The 21,220-nt window shown below is 33.6% G+C and overlaps 1 protein-coding gene across 4 annotated transcripts in view; it reads right to left on the bottom strand.

Moving 5' to 3' along the window:
* Positions 1 to 12,439: 12,439 nt before the first annotated feature.
* Mes2 (Mesoderm-expressed 2) overlaps positions 12,440 to 21,220 on the bottom strand; it is a 29,358-nt gene continuing 20,577 nt past the window's right edge. For all 4 annotated transcript variants that reach the window (XM_067791777.1, XM_067791780.1, XM_067791779.1 and 1 more), the window contains one exon: positions 12,440 to 16,146. In XM_067791777.1, the coding sequence (XP_067647878.1) occupies positions 15,132 to 16,146 (1,015 nt within the window). In that variant the 3' untranslated portion in view covers positions 12,440 to 15,131. The remainder of the gene's footprint in view (positions 16,147 to 21,220) is intronic.

Here is a 21,220-nt window from a genome sequence, read left to right as displayed (position 1 = left end):
CAATGTTTAACAGTAATTAAAGCGTTGACTTGACTAATGACATGGTAATACTGTTCAGAGGAGTTTGGCCCAACGCTAGAAGCGAGGTCACGCAAAGCTAAATGACAGCCTAATCAGATTGACAGCAGCATCAGTATAAGTATAAATCCCCCAAGCAGAGACCAAAGACTCATACTCATTGTAATGCTACATTCACTAGAGTCGCAAGTATTCATCACATCCCTCATCGAAACACTACATCACAATCAGTCGTTCCTACAGCCACACACACTCTCTCTTTAAAAACGAGCAGCAATGCAGCCCAAAATGACAAAGCTACTGAATACTTTCAAGCATTTCGTTCCACACAATCGCCCTCCACTAATGAGTAAACTTCTCAAATTGTTTATCTTGACTTGTACTGAAGTGCAAATATCGACACCCAATAAAAGTTACGAAAACTCGGTTTTCGATAACAACTCCAGTTGGTAAATTCGGTTACCAAGTTTTTTAGTATGACGAGGAACTGGGGATAATTTTTAAACTATTGCATAGATTTTATCGCGGGCTTGACGACTAAATAAAAAACCGTAACGGATATTTGTCAAAAAAGATCCGAAAAGGCTCGAAAAGGTTCGAAAAGGTTCGGTGTTAGCAACAGGCCAAATACATAAAATTGGATCTCTATCATAAACAGCGGTGGGCACCACTACATTTACACGGTTACCAAATTGAGAATGTGTTAGTAAACACGAACGCGTAGCGAGCACGAAAGCAAAATCAATTATTTATTTGCTTGAACGGTGAACACGTGTCACTCGCACTCTTTGGAACTGTGTTTTAAGCGCGCGTGCGACACTTGCTAACCGTACGACCATCAAAATCAAACTTAAAGCACTGATGACATGATATGAAACTTCTCGCTCTCTGAGAGCGCGTGAAAATCACAGATGACATGATATGAAACTTCTCGCTCTCTGAGAGTGCGTGAAAATGTGCATTTTTTATAATATTGGCCATAGATACCATCATACTCAAAATCAAATTTGGGCATTTCAGAATAACTTTGGGGTATTTTACATGGTAAAGGTTTAATTTATAATTTTCACTGAAAAGTTACTCAAGATTGTCAAATGGGATATCAAAAAACTCGAATTTTTGTCAGGATTACAAATCCGAAGGAAAAATAACTATTTTTCACCCGTGGAAAATTTATCAGTGACAACACCTTTCATCGAAGGGCTGCACATGAAACGGGTTTTGATAGCAGCTTTCGATTGGAGAAAAAGTCAGCTTCTTAGTCTTCGCATTGATGTAAATGGATGCATAAAGGCCAGGTTTTTGTGGAGCGTTGCAACATTCCACTTTTGACAGCTGAGATAAATTGTAGGTATACGCATAGGTTAACGCAACATGTATAATTAACAGCCTTTTACGGACCACAACGCAGATACTTCACCAAGTGATCTAATTTCGTAATTTCTTATGAATTGTTTGCGTTTTTTATTGTATGTGGATATACATATGTATGTAAATAAACATTTTGGTCGCATCAAAGTGAAAAAGGGGCTAGCCGTTCATTGTTATCTTATGGCGGTGCCAGCGCAACAAAGCAAAGCAACGCAATCGAAATATATTATTTCATATTTTTTCACTTATCTACCACAAAATATTTCTACAAAACTTTACCTTTTTTATAAATTTTAAGAAGTTTTTATCACCTTACTTGCTGATTTTTTGAAAATAATGAAACCGAACAGATTTCTTGGAGTTTTTTTTTTGGGTACTTTAGGCAACTCTATAGCCATCTGATGTTCAAGACCCATTCTTGGAAACGAACGAACTTTTGTTTACAATCGAATGAACTTCAAGACCCATTCCTGGAAACAAATTGAGAGAGAATAAAAGTTTCGTAGTCATCATTGGCAATGATGACATGATATGAAACTTCTCGCTCTCTGAGAGCGCGTGAAAATGTGCATTTTTTATAACATTGACCATAGATGCCATCATCCTCAAAATCAAATTTGGGCATTTCGGAATAACTTTGGGGTATTTTACATGGTAAAGGTTTAATTTATGATTTTCACCGAAAACTTACTCAAGATTGTCAAATGGGATATCAAAAAACTCGAAATTTTTCAGGATCACAAATACAAAAAAAAGCTTATTTTACCCGTTAAAAAATTTTCCGTGACAACACGTGAAATTTAATTTTTTGATAGCTAAGATAAAATGTACTTATCTCTTTTCGTGCGTTAATATAACAGCTCATTTAATTTTGTTATTTCTTGTACCTTTTTTACAAATTTTTGATCGGCTTATGTAGTTGAATACACTTGAAATGAAAAATAATGAAATGCACCGATTTTCTTGGAATTTTTTTTGCGCAGTTTACGCAACTCTGATCTTCAAGACCCATTCTTGGAAACGAATGAAGTTTGTTTACAATCGAATGAACCAATGTTTACAATTGAATGAACTTTAAGACCCATTCCTGGAAACGAATTGAGAGAGAATGAATGTTTCGTATCATGTCATCATTGGTGAAAATGTGCATTTTTTATAATATTGGCCATAGATACCATCATGCTCAAAATCAAATTTGGGCATTTCAGAATAACTTTGGGGTATTTTACATGTTAAAGGTTTAATTTATAATTTTCACCGAAACCTTACTCCAGATTGTCAAATAGGATATCAAAAAACTCGAATTTTTGTTAGGATTACAAATCCGAAGAAAAAGTAACTGTTTTTCACCCATGGAAAATTTATCAGTGACAACACCTTTCATCGAAGGGCTGCACACGAAACGTGTTTTGATAGCAGCTTTCGATTGGAGAAAAAGTCAGCTTCTTAGTCTTCGCATTGATGTAAATGGATGCATAAAGGCCAGGTTTTTGTGGAGATTGCAACATAGCACTTTTGACAGCTGAGATAAATTGTAGGTATACGTATAGGTTAACGCAACATGTATAATTAACAGCCTTTTGCGGACAACAACGCAGATATTTCACCAAGTGATCTAATTTCGTAATTTCTTATAAATTTTTTGCGTTTTTTATTGTATGTGGATATAAATATGTATGTACATACATAACCATTTTGGTCTCAACAAAGTGAAAAAGGGGCTAGCCGTTCATTGTTATCTTATGGCAGTGCCAGCGCAACAAAGCAAAGCAACGCAATCGAAATATATTATTTCATATTTTTTCACTTATCTACCACAAAATATTTCTACAAAACTTTGCCTTTCTTATAAATTTTATTAAATTTTTATCACCTTGCTGATTTTTTTGCAAATAATGAAACCGAACCGATTTCTTGGAGTTTTTTTTTTTTTGGTAGTTTAGGCAACTCTATAGCCATCTGATGTTCTTGGAATCAAATGAACTTTTGTTTACAATCGAATGAACTTCAAGACCCATTCTTGGAAACGAATGAAGTTTTGTTTACAATCGAATGAACTTCAAGACCCATTCCTGGAAACGAATTGAGAGAGAATAAAAGTTTCATATCAGGTCATCAGTGCTTTTAGTCACTTTTATTCTCTCTCAATTCGTTTCCAGGAATGGGTCTTGAAGTTCATTCGATTGTAAACAAAAGTTCATTCGTTTCCAAGAATGGGTCTTGAAGTTCATTCAATTTTAAACAAAAGTTCATTTGTTTCCAAGAACATCAGATGGCTATAGAGTTGCCTAAACTACCCAAAAAAAAAAACTCCAAGAAATCCGTTCGGTTTCATTATTTTCAAAAAAATCAGCAAGTAAGGTGATAAAAACTTATTAAAATTTATAAAAAAGGCAAAGTTTTGTAGAAATATTTTGTGGTAGATAAGTGAAAAAATATGAAATAATATATTTCGATTGCGTTGCTTTGCTTTGTTGCGCTGGCACTGCCATAAGATAACAATGAACGGCTAGCCCCTTTTTCACTTTGTTGCGACCAAAATGGTTATGTACATACATATTTATATCCACATACAATAAAAAACGCAAAAAGTATATAAGAAATTACGAAATTAGATCACTTGGTGAAGTATCTGCGTTGTCGTCCGCAAAAGGCTGTTAATTATACATGTTGCGTTAACCTATACGTATACCTACAATTTATCTCAGCTGTCAAAAGTGGAATGTTGCAACGCTCCACAAAAACCTGGCCTTTATGCATCCATTTACATCAATGCGAAGACTAAGAAGCTGACTTTTTCTCCAATCGAAAGCTGCTATCAAAACCCGTTTCGTGTGCAGCCCTTCGATGAAAGGTGTTGTCACTGATAAATTTTCCACTGGTGAAAAATAGGTATTTTTTCTTCGGATTTGTAATCCTGACAAAAATTCGAGTTTTTTGATATCCCGTTTGACAATCTTGAGTAAGTTTTCGGTGAAAATTATAAATTAAACCTTTACCATGTAAAATACCCCAAAGTTATTCTGAAATGCCCAAATTTGATTTTGAGCATGATGGTATCTATGGCCAATATTATAAAAAATGCACATTTTCACGCGCTCTCAGAGAGCGAGAAGTTTCATATCATGTCATCAGTGACTAAAAGAGCTGTCGTTGATTTTCACGAAGTAGCCATTGTGCTATCGCTTATCGTATCCATATATGGTCGCTTACAAGCCAACCTAATAAAACCGCACTGCGTTTTTTTAGCGCACGCAAACAACCGGCGTTTTTTGCCATAACCCAAATAAGCATGCGTTGCGACAATGTAAAGCATGTGTGCAAACGTCAAATCTAAATGTCACGCAGAACAAAAATTGGAAATCGAGTTAGGTTTTCACGCAGCAAATTCAATTTGAGTTGCTCTCATACAAGTTGTATGTGCATGAGACATTTTTGACAGAAAATGATTTGCGTGCGTTTATATTAGGTTGGCTTGTTAGCAGGTGCTAAGCTCACGCCCACCCCGGATCATAAAGTTGAAGTTAAAGTTAAAGTGAATGTTAAAGTTAAAGCGAAAGTTAAAGTTAAAAACAAAGTTAAAGTTAAAGTGAAAGTTAAAGTAAAAGTTAAGGTTAAAGTTAAAGTTAAAGTTGAAATTAAAGGTGAAGTTAAAGTTAAAGTTAAAGTTAAAGCTAAAGTTAAAGTTAAAGCTAAAGTTAAAGTTAAAGTTAAAGTGAATGTTAAAGTTAAAGCGAAAGTTAAAGTTAAAGTTAAAAATAAAGTTAAAGTTAATGTTAAAGTGAAAGTTAAAGTTAAAGTTAAGGTTAAAGTTAAAGTTAAAGTTAAAGTGAATGTTAAAGTTAAAATGAAAGTTAAAGTTAAAGTCAAAGTTAAAATTAAAGTTAAAGTTAAGGTTAAAGTTAAAGTTAAAGACAAAGTTAAAGTTAAAGTTAAGGTTAAAGTTAAAAATAAAGTTAAAGTTAAAGTGTAAGTGAAATATTAACTTTTCATTATCATTCAATAAAAGTAAAAAATTTGTTTTCTTATAGGTCACCACGCTTAAAAAGGTTAACTTGAATTAATATCAAAGACAAAACTTGAATTAATATTGTCACGGATATTAGCATCACTAAGTTATCCCATCACTAAGGCGATGCTAAGGCCTTGCCAAGCAGTATTTACGTTAATAATCAAATCAAGTATACACATATATAAGGCAGCCCAGAGAGATGTCACACACAGATGCATTTACTTATACGCCTATGTGCGCGCGAGAGACTGTAAACTACAAACATTCACATCAATAATTCAATCTTTATGTATCTACATAAACGAATAAATAATTGCGTCTACACATATGTACCATGTACGAATACGAGCAGCGGAGAGTCAATGCGCAAACACATGCATATATCTGAGAAGTTTGAGAGCTACTGGACTAGTAGATTCTGGAAGCGCCTAAAAGATGTATAAAATTGTGCAATTTTAGTTATAGCTGAGAAGTTTGAGAGCTCATGGACAATGCTAGTACATTCTGGAAAAATGCGAACGAGGAAACCAAAGGGTATAAAAGGCAACAGATGTAGAGGCGCTGTAATTCAGTTTGAGTTGAGCTATCAATCAGTTTGATTAAGCACGCGATCTGGCGGCCAATAGTAGAGTTTCATTTGAGTTATCAATCAGTTTGGTTATTAAGCCAGCGAGTAGCAAAGTATACATAAGTGTTATTGTGAAGTACTTTAATAAAGGCCATTTTTCTATTATTCAATATTGGAGTTATTTATTCAACAGTTAAGTGATTCGAACTTAGCAGAGGATTGCAAATAAGAGGATTTGCAAGAAAATTCGTTACAATATCAAAGAAAACAAAATGTTACATAAATATTATAATTGCACAAGTTGATAATATGCAATAGCTCTACCGCGGCAGTCCTCGAGTGCCACACGTCCTTTTTATATCTTGTTCTCAATGTTAACTCCCCCAGTATCCACAACGGACTTCGTCTGTCCTATGACAGTTATCGATGCAAACTAAAAAATTATTTTTCCTAAGAAAGGTTTTCGTATTAAAGTGGTGAACTCGATCAGAGATGTGACACTTCAGTTTTCTTTGACCCTTAGCTTAGCCGTTCCTTAAATTGGTAATCTTCTTGTGCTCCACATATCAATCTACGGATTTCTGCTTGTGAGAATCTTTACTCGGAAGACCAAACCTCTAATACTTTAGCCTTTTAAAAGAAGACCTTTAAATAAATGTTGAGACAATTATTTTGTTCAAAGTGGTCTGAAAGGCTATTGTGCCATCTGGTTAATCATTGATTGCTTGAATCAAAAAGCGGCTGTAATGGAATACAATAGTCAGCATCTTCATCAGAATGCGTCATATATCTTGCACCCAAGGAGTTGTTTTCAGCCAAACATCGTTAATATAAACTGAAAGGAAAGTCGTTGAACCCCAGGCAAACGATTTTAGAATTACTTTAACTGGTTAAAATACGCAGAAATTTGACAAATGTATATTCAAAGCCAAACAAAAGTACAATCAAAGAAGGTAAAGCATTGTTGTTGTTTATGCCTTAATTTTTATACAAACATCAACAATTAATTTTGAATAGACAAGCTGGCAATAAAACTAGGTTGTTGTCTTGGTTTACCATTTTGTAAGCATCTCCCCCTCTGCTTTTAAGAACACAATGCCTCAATAACGGCCAAGCAACCAAAAATATATTTGCTACCCTGATTTCCTGTTGCCAGCATTAGGTAGGACTGAATCAAACTCAAATCAAAGAGGATAAAATACAGCTAAAACAGCAAACAACGTCGCTCCACGCACAAAGTTCTGATTGTGCGCAATCTCAGATGTAAAGTGCAGATTGCTGCGACGACTCTTTATGTTACGTTTAAGGGTAGTTTTAGCCCAAAGCATTGAGCTGCCGCACGGATGCTGGTGGCTGTTGACAGAGCTCTGGAAGTAGTTGGTGGTGTGTGAAAGTATGGACGATTCTGTGTTGATTTTGGTGGTTGCTCAGTATCTGCGCGCTTGCGACGTGGCTATTTATACTACAACTTTTAGAGATTGCTGTTAAATTCTTTTGTGGCTTCAGTCATTAACCTTTTTTGTGCGATATCGCGTTTGTTCAGTCAAACAATTCCAACGACTGCGTGGTTTAAGTAAGGGGAAAGAGGGAATACAAGCAACCAAACTACTGCACGTGTTTGCGCCGACACTTTGGCGTAGAATGTGTATTGGTCGCAAAAAGGTGGCGCTTGTTTTGGTAGTAGCATGTTTATTAGATTTTTGAAAAAATTTGCTTAAAGGAGCTTTACATTTTCTTCTGAGTGACCCCTTTTTGACTGAGTATTCCATGTCAGGGAGTTGAAGTAAGTCGTTGAAAATATCGGCAATTGGAAACGCATCTTTATATATCTGAATTTAAGGAAACTCGTTAGGGGCATCAATTAAAAACTGCAAAATTGTTAAAGGTCGGTATGATAGGTTAGGTTAAATGGACTAGGCAGAAAAGTTGCATCCCAGACCGACACTTGGCCACCAATGTGCTCATTGTGATGCCCTAAACGGTAAATAGCCTTTGCTGTGCCAGCTGTTTGAATCGAACCACTTCGTGGAGTAAAAAAATTTAACTATCGGCCCGATTTCAATCTTAGATATATTCACAAGATCAATTAAAGATGTTTGAACTACACCAGTCAACCTCCTTCTACTTATACACCACCCACAGGGAAGTGCAATAGTCAGTGAATACTGGTATTGAAACCCGTGTATTGGTGCTCAAAATCGTAGCATGTGTACTTTCTCCAGTTTTTCAACTGCCCATTTCTCTTATTCGTAGGATAACGGCTATTTCCTTCAGCTCCAAATCCAGTAATGGTAGGTGCAGGATAGTGTTGAGTGCCTCCGCCGAAGTGGTGACAAGAGTGCTCCTAATGCAGAGTTCCGAATTCCTCTGAACTTTTTGTACGCACTTGAGGTTCGGTACCTTCGTAGATATCGCCCCCAAACCAGTGGTGACAAGAGTGCTCCTAATGCAGAGTTCCGAATTCCTCTGAAATTTTTGTACGCACTTGAGGTTCGGTGCCTTCGTAGATATCGCCCCCAAACTAGAACATTATAGAATTGTCGAGTGTACTACTTTGGGAGAAACTCCACCAATTGCTTTAGTCGATCTGCTATATTGTAAGCCCAGCGTATCTTTATACCAGGAATTATTCCCAGATGCCTGACCTTATCGCTGAAAGCCAGGCTTTTCTTGCTTACCTTGGCTGTCGTAAGATTCGGCGTCTTGTCCGTTTTTGGGAAGATTACCAGTCAGTTTTTACCGGGTTAACCCCGAATTCCAGACATCTGACCCCGTTACATATTGTTAATGGTAGCGACCCCATTAGATTGCAAAGGGTGTAAGGGAATTTTCCCTGCATAATAACACAAACATCATTAGCGTAGGCAATCAACGTATGGCCCTCCGCCTCCATGAGTCGTAGTAGGACTCTGTTCAAATTATGAATCATAAGTTTTTTCAAACTGGGTTTGATCCTTTAATTGGTTCTTAGAAATGCATTTACTACAGAAAATCACTCAAAAGTGTTTTAGAATAAAATAATCTCCAAATATCGATAATCATTTGAAAAATCGATTAAAGTCTAAAATGGTAAGCAAGGTTGTTTGGAAATCAAAAGAGACATCGGAGTTCTCGCGGGAATGTTCCAGATTACATTCTGAAAATTATATGAAGGTTTTTAGCAACTCATTACAGGCCGAATCATATAAACGAAATAAGTTGAAATTATGTTATCGATAAAACGAAAAATATCGATATATTTTCTAAAATTTATCAAAATCGATAAATGTTTTGAAATAAGGACACACTCTAAATGGCCAGTACGATAAATGTTTTGAAATAAGGACACACTCTAAAATGGCCAGTAGGCCAAGAAAACTCAAGTTTAAATAGATCCCGTGACGCAACTGGATTAATATCACTCATTCTACGTTTTAACTCAACGGCCATATTTCCAATACAGACCGCAACTCAAGCACAATCGCTGAGCTAACACATTTTTTGTTGTTCCTCTGTGTAAAATTTATTTTTACCACAGTTTGTTTTCTCACATCAACATTTGCTCCCTTGTTGTTGATGTCGGCCAAGCGGCTAAACAAAAGCCAGTAGAGCTGCACACGTCTTCCTTCTTCATGCCGTGCTATACCATTTCCTGCATGCACACACGCACAAGCGCACATCCTTCTGCCGCACGCACACAGCAATTCATTATGCTGCATTGTTTAGTTTTCTTCGTGAAGGCGTATGCAGCGCTTCTTTTTACTGCCAACTCAACTTCGGTCCCTTAAGACCTGGTTTCTTTTCTATTTTTGACGCAGGCGTTATAGATCTGTCTGTTTGTACTCTGGCATGCTGTGTAGCTGTCGATCGATTGAGATGAACATCTTCTTCATCTTGTGTGCGGTATCGCTTGGGTTTTGGTATGTGCGTTTTAATTGCTTGCCTATCTACCTACATACCTGAAATAAATGCTGCGCGCGCCCCATCTGGCTACCATTTGGTTTCTTTTTGTTACGCTATTCATTAGCACAAATGTTCGTCCTATAACTTAAATAAATCAATGACCAGAAATAATTTGTGGTTTCGTGTGTTTTGCTTGATATTGTACAGGTGTGATTATTATTACCTCAAACGGTAGTTTTAGAGGCGTTTAAAACCTTTTTTTTTATTAAATAGCTATTACGGTTGGTTGACCGTTTGGCATGCGTGCCATAAAGATTTGCGGAATGTTTTTTTTTTTTTTCGAATTGATATCCAATTGATCAGGGGATATTTCTTTAGCTGGCTTCAGATGATGTGTGGATTTTATTTGTTCTTCTGACATAGCAAGAGTTATTCTCATTTTTAAGAACGTATTTAGCTCATGTATTTAAGTTCAATTCCGAATATCGCAAAATAACTCAACCATGTACCCTCGATTGACTCTTAACTGCTTAGCTAATTCGACTTAATGACTCATTTGTATTTTTTCTATATGGAAATAAAAATCGCAAATTCAATAATGTATACTTTCAAGTCAGGGCAACGCGTCCTGTAATCATTTACAACAACAAATATTTCAATTTAGTGATTGAATTGTGGTTTTCATCGTAAGCCACTATAGGCCCCCAGGTCCTCAGCTCCTGCATCTTTCAGTACTTCTATGTGATGGGCTGGCTTGTTCGTAGTTTGGTATGATGAGTCCTCATTGTCTTCAAGTATCGCTGATGTGCCATTTTAATACCACAGCTCGTGAATTAGCCAATGCAAAATATTTTTAGAAGACTGAAAGATGCTACGAAGATCGTCAGTAAAACATCCTTTGACATTTTGGATGTTGATGCTATAGATTGTATCGAATACTGCTTTAGAACATATGTAAGCAGGCTTTGTTGTAATGAGGGAATAATTAACCTTCGACACTATATCGCACACTAACTACAAAAGAGTCACAACTTCAAATTTTTCCAAATCGGTTTTTTTCCATAAACCAATTCACAGTACACATCTCTAACTGCCCCTTAAATTTCGTTGTCATTATTTTCTTCTTTAACTGGAAAATTACCGTTATGCCAATTTTGGTGTTGATTGCATCGCTTGCGCTCTATCAACTAAAGAGTACTATTTTTAGTTGTGTCAATGTGCTTAAGAACAAGTGAACAGTTTTTTACGCATAAAGTGTATTATTTGAAATGCTGACTATCTTGTTGCAAAAAACTTTTAACTTTGTTGTGTATTAATTAAAATTGTGTGTTTTTATACGTAAATGGTGAGTAAAGTTGCTTGTATTATTGTGAAATATGCCTTTTTTGATGAAATAATTGTGAATGTAAAAGTAGTAAGTTTACTTAGAAATAGTCATAATTCAAAATTGCTATATATTTTGTCCGTAAACAAATAATTACAACAAAACTTCGTCAATTAATTTTATAATGAAGGTATCCTTCTTTGTAAAACTGGATTTCAGTATAACATTACAGATATTTTCACATAAACCGTTTTTCTTCTCTCTTGAACATTTACATTTTTTCAAGTTGTGACTCTTTTGTAGTTAGTGTGCGATATGTTTCGGCCCGTATGTTCATACATTCTTTCCAGTTGTTCAACATCCGAATCCTAAGAGCACCTTGAGGTATCATTGATAAAAAGATGGAACGGTGGCGTATTGTATATCACGTTTTAATGGAGGGCATAATCTTATCGCCACTGTAGTCCCATCACAGAGGCAGGTCATAGTTCGTCTCGACTGCCCTTCACCCCACCCGAGCTGCATATGGTAGGATCGGTTGAATAAATACGTTGTACATCACTTTCGGAAATATTAAAGGTGAGTTAAAGCTTGAAACTCTCATTCTAGTGATGAAGAGTCAAAATACTGTCTTTGAAAAATTAAAATAAGTCCTGCAATTGCCGCCCAACTAGTTAGCTTCTTTGGTGAGCCTTGCATTGTTCAGTAAACAATTCGTAGCACAGACTGGATACCAGTACTATAACGTCATTCGCATAGGCCACCATTTCTTAACGGAAAATATTGTATAATGCTAAGCGTGTAACCAAGATATCTTCTTGTTCTTCAATGTCCTCCACCTCATCAATGACCTCTTTCATCATGGAGCTTATCATTCTAGAACGCATGTCTATACAGTTTATAGCAAGATCGTCAATACCTAGGGTATTTAAGGCATCTTCTCTTTCTTCTAGCCGAAGATTACAAAATTTGTACTGTGCCAGCTGAGCATAAAAGAGGGGCGATTGGAGAACAATATGTTGTTTGTTGATTTTCTCCAATCATGAAGGCTTGTATGGCAAACAGTCTAAGGAGGCACACTATAATAAGAAATGCACTTTTTAATTAAAAATATTTGCTATAAATAGAATTCAAAAATACTCCAATGACACTCTTTAGCAGTTATAAGTCATTTTAAGATTTGAATTAAAGAAATCGGCTTAGTAGATCAGCTGTTTTGTTCAAAAAATTCTACTAAACATGAAAAAGACACTATAAATGTTCATTAATGGTATGAATAAACATTTTATTCAATATTACTAAGATTTTTATTACTGGGATTAAATAATAAAAATACGTACATCTTACACATGAAAAATAAAGCGAACTTAACGGTTCAGTTATATAATTTCATTCTTTAACAATTCATTTCTTATATAAAATGTATCTACGATTGAGTATGCAATACTATTTAACTTAACTGAAAAAACTGAAAAAATGTCTTAAAAGTAAATATGGTTTGTAAAACCTAATTTAAATTTTTTCATGTATACTTTTGTTAACTTAACCTAAAAACTTGTTCCCTAAACTCATTCAAATTTGTAAATGCCACGTAAAGCTCGGTAATCGAGCAAACCTAGAAGACATATACGACAAATTGTTCAATTTACGACGTTTCTATGGTTACGACGCGTAACTTAATAAGTAACCATGTAATGTTTAGTCGTGCAAACATAACCTTAAAATTAAATGGCAAACAACTTGGCATCAATTAACGGATTTTTTTCTTTTTTGTTTAATTTTGACTCTATGTACGATATGTTTTTATATATATGTATGGACAATATCAACAACTTAACACTAACAATGAAAATAATCGTAGCTGAGAAGCTAAACCAAACGTGTGTTTATAATTTAAACGACAAAAAAATTCAATACAATTTTAATATTAAAAATTTGAAATTTCTTTCTTTTTATAACTACATATTATAATAAATTTATTGTTTATAAAATATATTTTATCTGTTTATTATAATTTTGGTATAACACATATTTGGTATTATGGGCACTAAAAACCTCAATATTTGCAAATAAATAATTACAACAACAAATACGTTGCAATTTACAGTTTTTTGAAGTCTCTCTCTTTGGCGGCAAGCGCTGTTTTTTGGTACATACAAAATTAATTTTGTTTTTGTAGGTGTACATATGTATAGTTAGTAAGAAAAATATTTTGTGCAATAAAATTAGTTTTGGTCTTTTGTTTTGTTTTATATAAATATGGCAAGTATTTTACAACCACTAAATAATAATAATCGAGCAAGAGTCTTTCTTCGCTAATTTCATTAATGTTTCTTTCTAATTTTCTTTAAAATATGAATGTATATATGTATTTCCCAAAAAGAAATAATACTAAATAATTATAATTGTAGTTGGAGGTGATATTTTTTTTTACTTTGTATACGTATTTGGTTTTCCCTTTAATTATATTATTTTTTTTCTTTATTCAAGTTATTGGTAACTTGCTAATTAATTGTTTGATATTTTAATATTTTTTTTTTTTTTACTTTTTTTATTTTATTTTAATTTGTTTTCTTTAAAAAAAATTGTATTAACTATTTTTCAAGCTTTTTTCTTGTTTCCTGTACCATATCTTCAATTTTTTATATAGCTTTTAATTTTTTGAGTTCGATTCCAATCCATGATCTTACAAATTAATAGGCCGAGTAAACAACAAAATAGTTTGAATATCCCTGAGCACGGCCGACGAGGATCCTGAGTCCTACTCCCGGGCAAAGTAACATCAAAGATTTACAAATCAAGTTTTTTTATTAGAGGGGGTCGCCCCTCGGAAGTGTGTTGGCAAACACTCCATGTGTCTTTCTGCCATGAGAAGCTTCCCATTGAAGATTCATCTGCCTTGTAGATGCTTTTCGGAGTTGGCATAAAACATAAAGGTTCCTCGCGTATATTTGTAGGATAAATTGAAAAAAAGGAGCACGACGCAAATTGAAAGGGAAGCTCGGCCTAAATATCCTCGGAGGTAAATCGCGTCAAGTATTTATTTAATTTTTTACGGGGTACAAAATTTACAATAAAAATGGCCATAAAACAAGCCAACTGCCACTCTTTCTTCGACAGATTTTGCTTCACTGCAAAATTGATTGCCAAGAAACGGAATAGAAATAGAAACAAAAAGATAAACGTATCAATGCCGTATTAACCGAATAGTTAGAATAGTGGAGTTCTCTTAAACTTTTTTCTTCTATTCTAATTTAAGACAATATTTCAATCGTAATTACAATAATGACAAAAAACTATTTTTAAGGCCTTGAACTCGATTTCTCTTAATTTTTTGTTTAGTTTATTTATTTATAGTTTTTCATTTAGTTTTGTTTTATTTCAATTTTTTTTTATATTTTTACTTTATTTATTTTACTTTGTATGATTTAATCGGGGATTGCCCGTATTTCTTTAATTGTATGAAAACATTTATTTGAAACAATTTTTAATTTTATAATTTATTTAATTATTTGGGAAAAATTTAAACAACGTGACATCAGGACGGACAAGGCGACAGCTGTTTCGATTATACCTTATAAATCTCTTCAAAGCCTTTTCTCCCGGGAGTGGGATTTGAACCCGCACTCCTACGATGGTCGAAGTGTTACAAACGCATTCAGCCACGTCATGCCTTAGTTGTTGTAAAGTTTTTCCCAAAATTAGAAACTTACAAAAAAACTTAAAATAAACCACTTAATAAATAAACCACAGAAAATGATTTCAAATAAAATGTGATTATATAAATGCTTTGTAGGTACATTAGAATTATAAAATTTGTGTACTAAGAAAGAAAATTTTTTGAAAAACTATTTACAAGTCCGCATCAACCCACACTTCAGTTCATGCAGTTCATTAGTTATATACATTCCATCACGCTAACTCCATTCATCCGCATTTGTCACCCACTCAAAGCGCTATTTACACTCACTCCCCTGTGGCTGCGTTTGTGTTTGTGATTGCACCAACAACATGAGTATTTTATTCATCAAATTATCTGCTTCCGTATCTTCCATACTATTCAGTTTAGCCGAAATGAAACCACAAAATTTTGAGTTCAACACTTCACGTACCGTCTGTGGTTGTGGCATGTCCAGCATGCAGCCTCCCATACCGCCTAAACTTCCATTGCCGCCACCACCACTACCACCACCGCCTCCTCCTACGTTTATACTACCACCATTCTGTTGTCGCAAATGACGATGTTGTTGCATCATTTGACCTTCATACTCATCCTCGTCCTCATTGGCAACATTACCATCAATTGCGTCGCCATTGAGGTCACGTCTTTTGCGTTTCGAACCACCACCAACCGAATTACCGCCTGCTGCGCTCAATGAACGTGGCGAATTTGCATCGAGAATAAGTGGATAGGGAAAGTCAGCATCTATAGCTTCTAATTCTTCAACTTCATCGGAACCCTGATTGCTCATGTCTGCATTACGTACAGAAGTCTCGTCACCGCTACGCACTGAAGATGCATCGAGGTCATCGAATGTTGTGCTGTTTTGTGTGTTGCTGTCGTTGCGCGTCGATGAAACGCGACTATCGTGCGCAGAGGCGTTTTGTAAGTGTTGCTGTTGTAGTTGTTGCTGATGTGGCTGTTGTGACTGATGTGCTGGCAATGGATGCGGCGGCATAGCGGGGTGTCCAACACCGTGTACACCACCACCACCTATGCCATTGCTGCCAGCATGCGCTGCCGCTGCTGCTGCCATATCCAATTCTGGCTTCACATAATAATAATAATCTTCGTGGCTCATATTCAAGCCCGGTGAACATTTCGACAAATTTAGTGCACTTTCGTTGAATGATGAATGCAGTGCGCTGAGTTTCAATGCAGATTTGCTGTTGTTGTTGCTATTCAAGTGTTGTGAGAATGCGCTCAAATTAAGGCCAATGGCCGCTTGTTCGGCAGCATGGGAACCTCCTCTGTAAAGATGCATAGAAAAAAGTAAAAGGGAAGATAGATAGATGACAGGATATTGGGGAAGAAAGAAAAAAATATGTTATTAGTAATGATTCACAATATAGAAAAAGTTATTTTTGTGTAAAAAAGTAGGGGCTCAACTATAAAACGCAGTGTCATATTGTAGACGTTAGTTCCATTTATGAATTTGGACAGTTTATTGCACAGGAAGTACTCAACACAGAAAGCGTTTAGGAGCTCTAGGTGCGCAAAGGTTTGGAAATGTCACCCGATGTTATAGTTAGCCTGATTTAATCAGCTCAAAGAAAAAACAAAATCGAACAATAACTAACGGAGAAAGTGAAAAGAGGAAAGAAAAGGAAGATGAAAAAAGAAAGGGGTGGAAGAAATAGCAGCATAATTATGATGACGTGGATGATGATGATTTCGGTTACCGCAAGGAAAGGACAGGATAAAAAGTAAAGAAAAGAAAACGCCGATGGATGTGTTCTATGTTGTTTTATTTTATTTTATTTGATTTCATAATTTATTTTTTTATTTTATTTTATTTTATATATTATTTTATTTTATTATATTTTGAATTTTTTTTATTGTATTATATATTATTTTATTTTGTTTTATTTTATTTTATTTTATTTCATTTCATTATTTATTTTTTCGTTTTATTTCATTTTATTTTATATTAGTTTTATTAATTTTTTTTTTTTTTTCATTTTATTATACATTATTTTGTTTTATTTTATTTTATTTTATTTGATTTTATATTTTATTTTTTATTTTTTTCTTTAATTTAATTTGTATTTTAAAAAGAAAAGAACGGAAAGGAAAAGGATGAAACTAAAATTGAAGGATATGCATTCCAGGAAAGGAATTAGGAAAAGGGAGATGAGCATGAATGATAGGGAAAAAGAGAGAAATTAAAGAAAGGAAAGGATTGATAAGGAAAAGTGAGAAATCGAGTCCGAAACCGGAGCCGACCCCCGAAATGAATCCAAAGCCAAAAACCGATAGAAACCAGTATCCAAGCCAGAACCGAAACTAAAGCCAGAGCTCAAAACCGGAACAGAAACGGGCAAATATCGAATCTTAATGACAGCCTTAATCAATACTTAAACTGAGTCCTTAATAAAAGTCGTAGTCGTTACCGGAACCAAGACCGTAACCAAGGTTGAAGCCATTAGCGGACCAGAAACTGGAGCGAAACCGCACCCAACCCGAAAATTAACGTTAACCACGACCGTAACTGAAACAAGAAACTGACAAGGAAAACGCATCACCCTGACAAGAGCCGATTGTAAACTTCTGATGTCCTCGTTGATCCGTCGCCAGCCAGTTAAATTAGAACTAAAAACAGTTCCATCTAGGTGCGTTTTCTTAAGTGAACTTTAAAAATTTCTCTGCAAGTTTCTTATTTTGCTTCTAAAAATATGTTTCTATCAGACAGATACATCTTAATATTTGCTTGAAAAAGTTATTTAAAAAAAATTCTCAGGCAGGCCGTTTTACAACAGAATTTCCAGATAGGACATTCTACAACCGAGTTCGGAAGTAGGGAGTTTTTGAAACAAATGCTGAGAGGGGTTTTTTGAAAAATATTTTGGAATAGGAAATACATTAGAACTCCAAAAAGCTATTTTTAGAGTAATTTTCTAATTTTTGTTTCTAAAACAGGGCTTTTATCGGACCAATAGACCTTAAAATTTACATGGGAAACATATTTCAAAATAAAATAATTAAAAAAAAAATTAAGTTAAATAGTTTAATTGAAAACAATACTTACATGAAGTAATAATAATACTAAAAGCTAGAAAATAATTAGGTAGGTCCTAGGTATTAGTCATCACACTCCTCATCAATCTAGGACGTTGATCAGACAATTAAATAAAAACGCTGGGCGAGTGAAGTTTCTATAAATGTGAGGCATAGCATAACCTGATTAAGGTTCAGTTGGTCTTATATATGACTATCAAAATTCTGAACTATATTCTAATTTCTTGTAGATTGTAGCTTATCGGGAAGTTACTTAAATTTCAATTACAAAATTCGTGCCAGCCAGCAACCAGCCAGCCTGTCAAGTCAAGCTAAATAATACCGTTTAAAACAAAAGGTTCATGTGGGAACCTAACATATATAACCTCTCAAGAAGTGATGAACGGTCTAGTCTACCAAAAACAGTCCCATATTTCTTAATTTGGTGTATTTTTTTTTTTTCTTTTTGTGAAGAAAATGGAAAATAAACCCCTTGAATCAAGGGATAATAACCCCACAGGACTTAGATTTTTTGCATTGAAAATACAAAAGCAATACACAGCAGCGAACATAAAAATATCAGTGGCAATTTTTATCAAATTTCGTCAATCAATTTCGTTTTTTCGATATTTTTTTTCGATATTTTTTATGTGAAATATTTTTTTTTATGGAAAAAAAGTGAAACACTCAGATAAATAACTCGAAGTTTTCGGAGAATTTTATTGAATTTTCCAACTTTTTCGAAAAATTTTTTGGAATTACAAACATTTTTTTCTTGTAGTTTTTGGAATTGGTTTGCATAGTTTCAGTTACAAAATTCACAGAAGTTGTTTGCTAAAATATCGAAAATATGAAAAAGAAGAGTTAAATGGACGAAATTTTTAAATATTTTCACTGCTATTTTTCTGTTCGTTGCTGTACAAAAATTACCAATGCTCCATGGAAGAAATAAAATGGTATATACTATATTAATTTATAGCCAATGGTAGTACGTTCAATAAATTGAATGCAAAAATTGTTTTGAATATAGAACTGCAAACCTTTTGGTGTCTAAGGTAATAAGGTTTGAAAATGTTTATAAAATATTTTCCGCTTATCAGCGCAATTTAAACCACTGTGCGATTTCAAGCATTTTGTTGTTAAAAACATTCATATAAATCTGAGGGACAATGCATATAGCTTTCTTTATCAAAACTTGTACAACCACAAAACTTGTAAATTTTTTAAATATCAACAAGTACATAGAAGCGTTTCCCACGGCATACGATTCATTTATTTTACCCTATCCAACTTACTTAAAACTGGACAATCAAAGCATTCGCAACATTATGGCACAAAATGTTAAGCCTATATTCATATGTATATACATATATATCTAGAAATACATACATACATGTATAAATACTTGAGAATCTGTATAAATTCGATTTTTCTACCAGCTGCTTAACAACGCTCAATTCCATTAGGCTAAAAATAGTAATTTAAACCCTCCCTCTTTTTCTAGCCATTCGTATGTCAGTATTTTCGATTTTAAAATCAAGCCATGTTTTCTGCTACGCCAACGGCAAATTTTTGGTGAAACACTTGAAAAATTTTAAAATCTGGTATTGCCAGCAATGTGCTGTATTTCACAATGAAAAAATATCAAATTACAAATGAATTTTTCATATCTACTCAAATACGAGCACATGAATGAGCATTGCCTTTAAGCAAGTGCTGATGAGCAGAGAATTAGAAAAATGTCCTGGGACAACAACAAACTTATTGGCGGAAAGGTGATCTATGTATGCATGTGTATTGCCAGACAAGGAACGCATGAAAACATCATCTTTGAATTAAATTCTATACATAGACAATTCAGTAACAATCAATTTAGGCTCTGAGTAGTGATTTTAGCCGGATCGTAGAGAAGAGCATACATTTTTGAGATAAGAATCAAAGCTAAGAAGTAATATAATTAACCTCAACTTAAACTATTCGATTTTGCAGAATTCACACTTTTTAAATAAAAGAAAAGATTTTTATTGATTGACGATGCAAATACTCTTTGACTAAGGTGGCCCAAAGCGGAGTTGTGAGTTAAGGCTTACAGCAAATACTGATACCACCAAATGTGGTAGTTCGCCCTAACATATACGATCATTATTTTTTTTGACTGTTTAATGATTAAATAATATTACACAATAACACGGCAACTAATCATTAATAAATTATTTGAAAGTAGTCAAGATTATTTCCTTTTCAAAAAAAAAAAAAAGTTTCAAACAATCCAGTTTTGGAAAAGGTCAAATAATTTAAACCAATTAAATAACTAAGAACGGACAAACAATTTTAGTAATTAATATTTTCAATGACATAAAAAATGTAATCAATTGATTTTGTTTTGTTATTGACATTAATTGGTTCCTTTCTTTTTTAATAACATAAATTTTTTGTTGACTAAATTTTTGGTATAGCAGTTAATATCTTGTTGATCTGAGAACTGATTAAAAATAATCATTTGCCAAAATAAATATTCATACAATTTTTTAAAATTTCAAATAGTTAATGGAAAATAATGAAAAGGAAAAATGTCAGCTATTGGGTTATTTTAATTTTAGTATAGTTTTTGATTATTTTGGATATTATTTATTTTCAATGATATTAGATATTATATTAGGTATTTGATTGCTGTTTAGTAAGTTCCTTAATCTTTCGTTAATATTACATATTTTATAATAAATGTTAATAACAAAAGGCTTTACTAAAAATAGTAAAGCAAAAAAGTTTTTTTTGATAATTCAAAAATTCAAAATAATAAAAAAAATTATAAAATTAAAAAATAATTTGATGTAATGAAATAACTAAGAACATAAAAAAATTATATTTAAAGCAAATTTGTGGTTTCGAACTGCTTTGAATTTTTGTATATGATAATTATAATTATTTCAATTACTTGATTGAATGTGATTATTTTCTATCACTTGATTGCCGATAGTTAATCTCATTGTCTTTATTTGGCTTTAATGATTAAATCAATTTTTGGCATAACCAGTCATTCAATAATTCTGTTATGAAAAAATTTGTCAAACATTAACATATTTTTTTTGCACAAAAAAACTAACCAAGAATATAAAAATAATCAAATAATTGAAATTAATCATAAATAATAAATGTTAACAAATTTATGGAAGACTTAAAATTGTTTGATCATTTTTGATTAAGTATTTGGATTTTTCATTTCTTTGACATAACTTGAGCTATTTAATTCAAAAGACTAATTAAAAAATGTATTAATAATAATCAAATAAATAAGAGTAATCGAAAAAAATATGTAAGCCAAGGGGT

Source organism: Eurosta solidaginis, chromosome 5, assembly GCF_040869045.1.
Source record: "Eurosta solidaginis isolate ZX-2024a chromosome 5, ASM4086904v1, whole genome shotgun sequence".
Taxonomy (NCBI): domain Eukaryota; kingdom Metazoa; phylum Arthropoda; class Insecta; order Diptera; family Tephritidae; genus Eurosta; species Eurosta solidaginis.
Note: the sequence above shows the minus strand (reverse complement) of the source record. Positions and strands in the feature narration are given on the sequence as shown.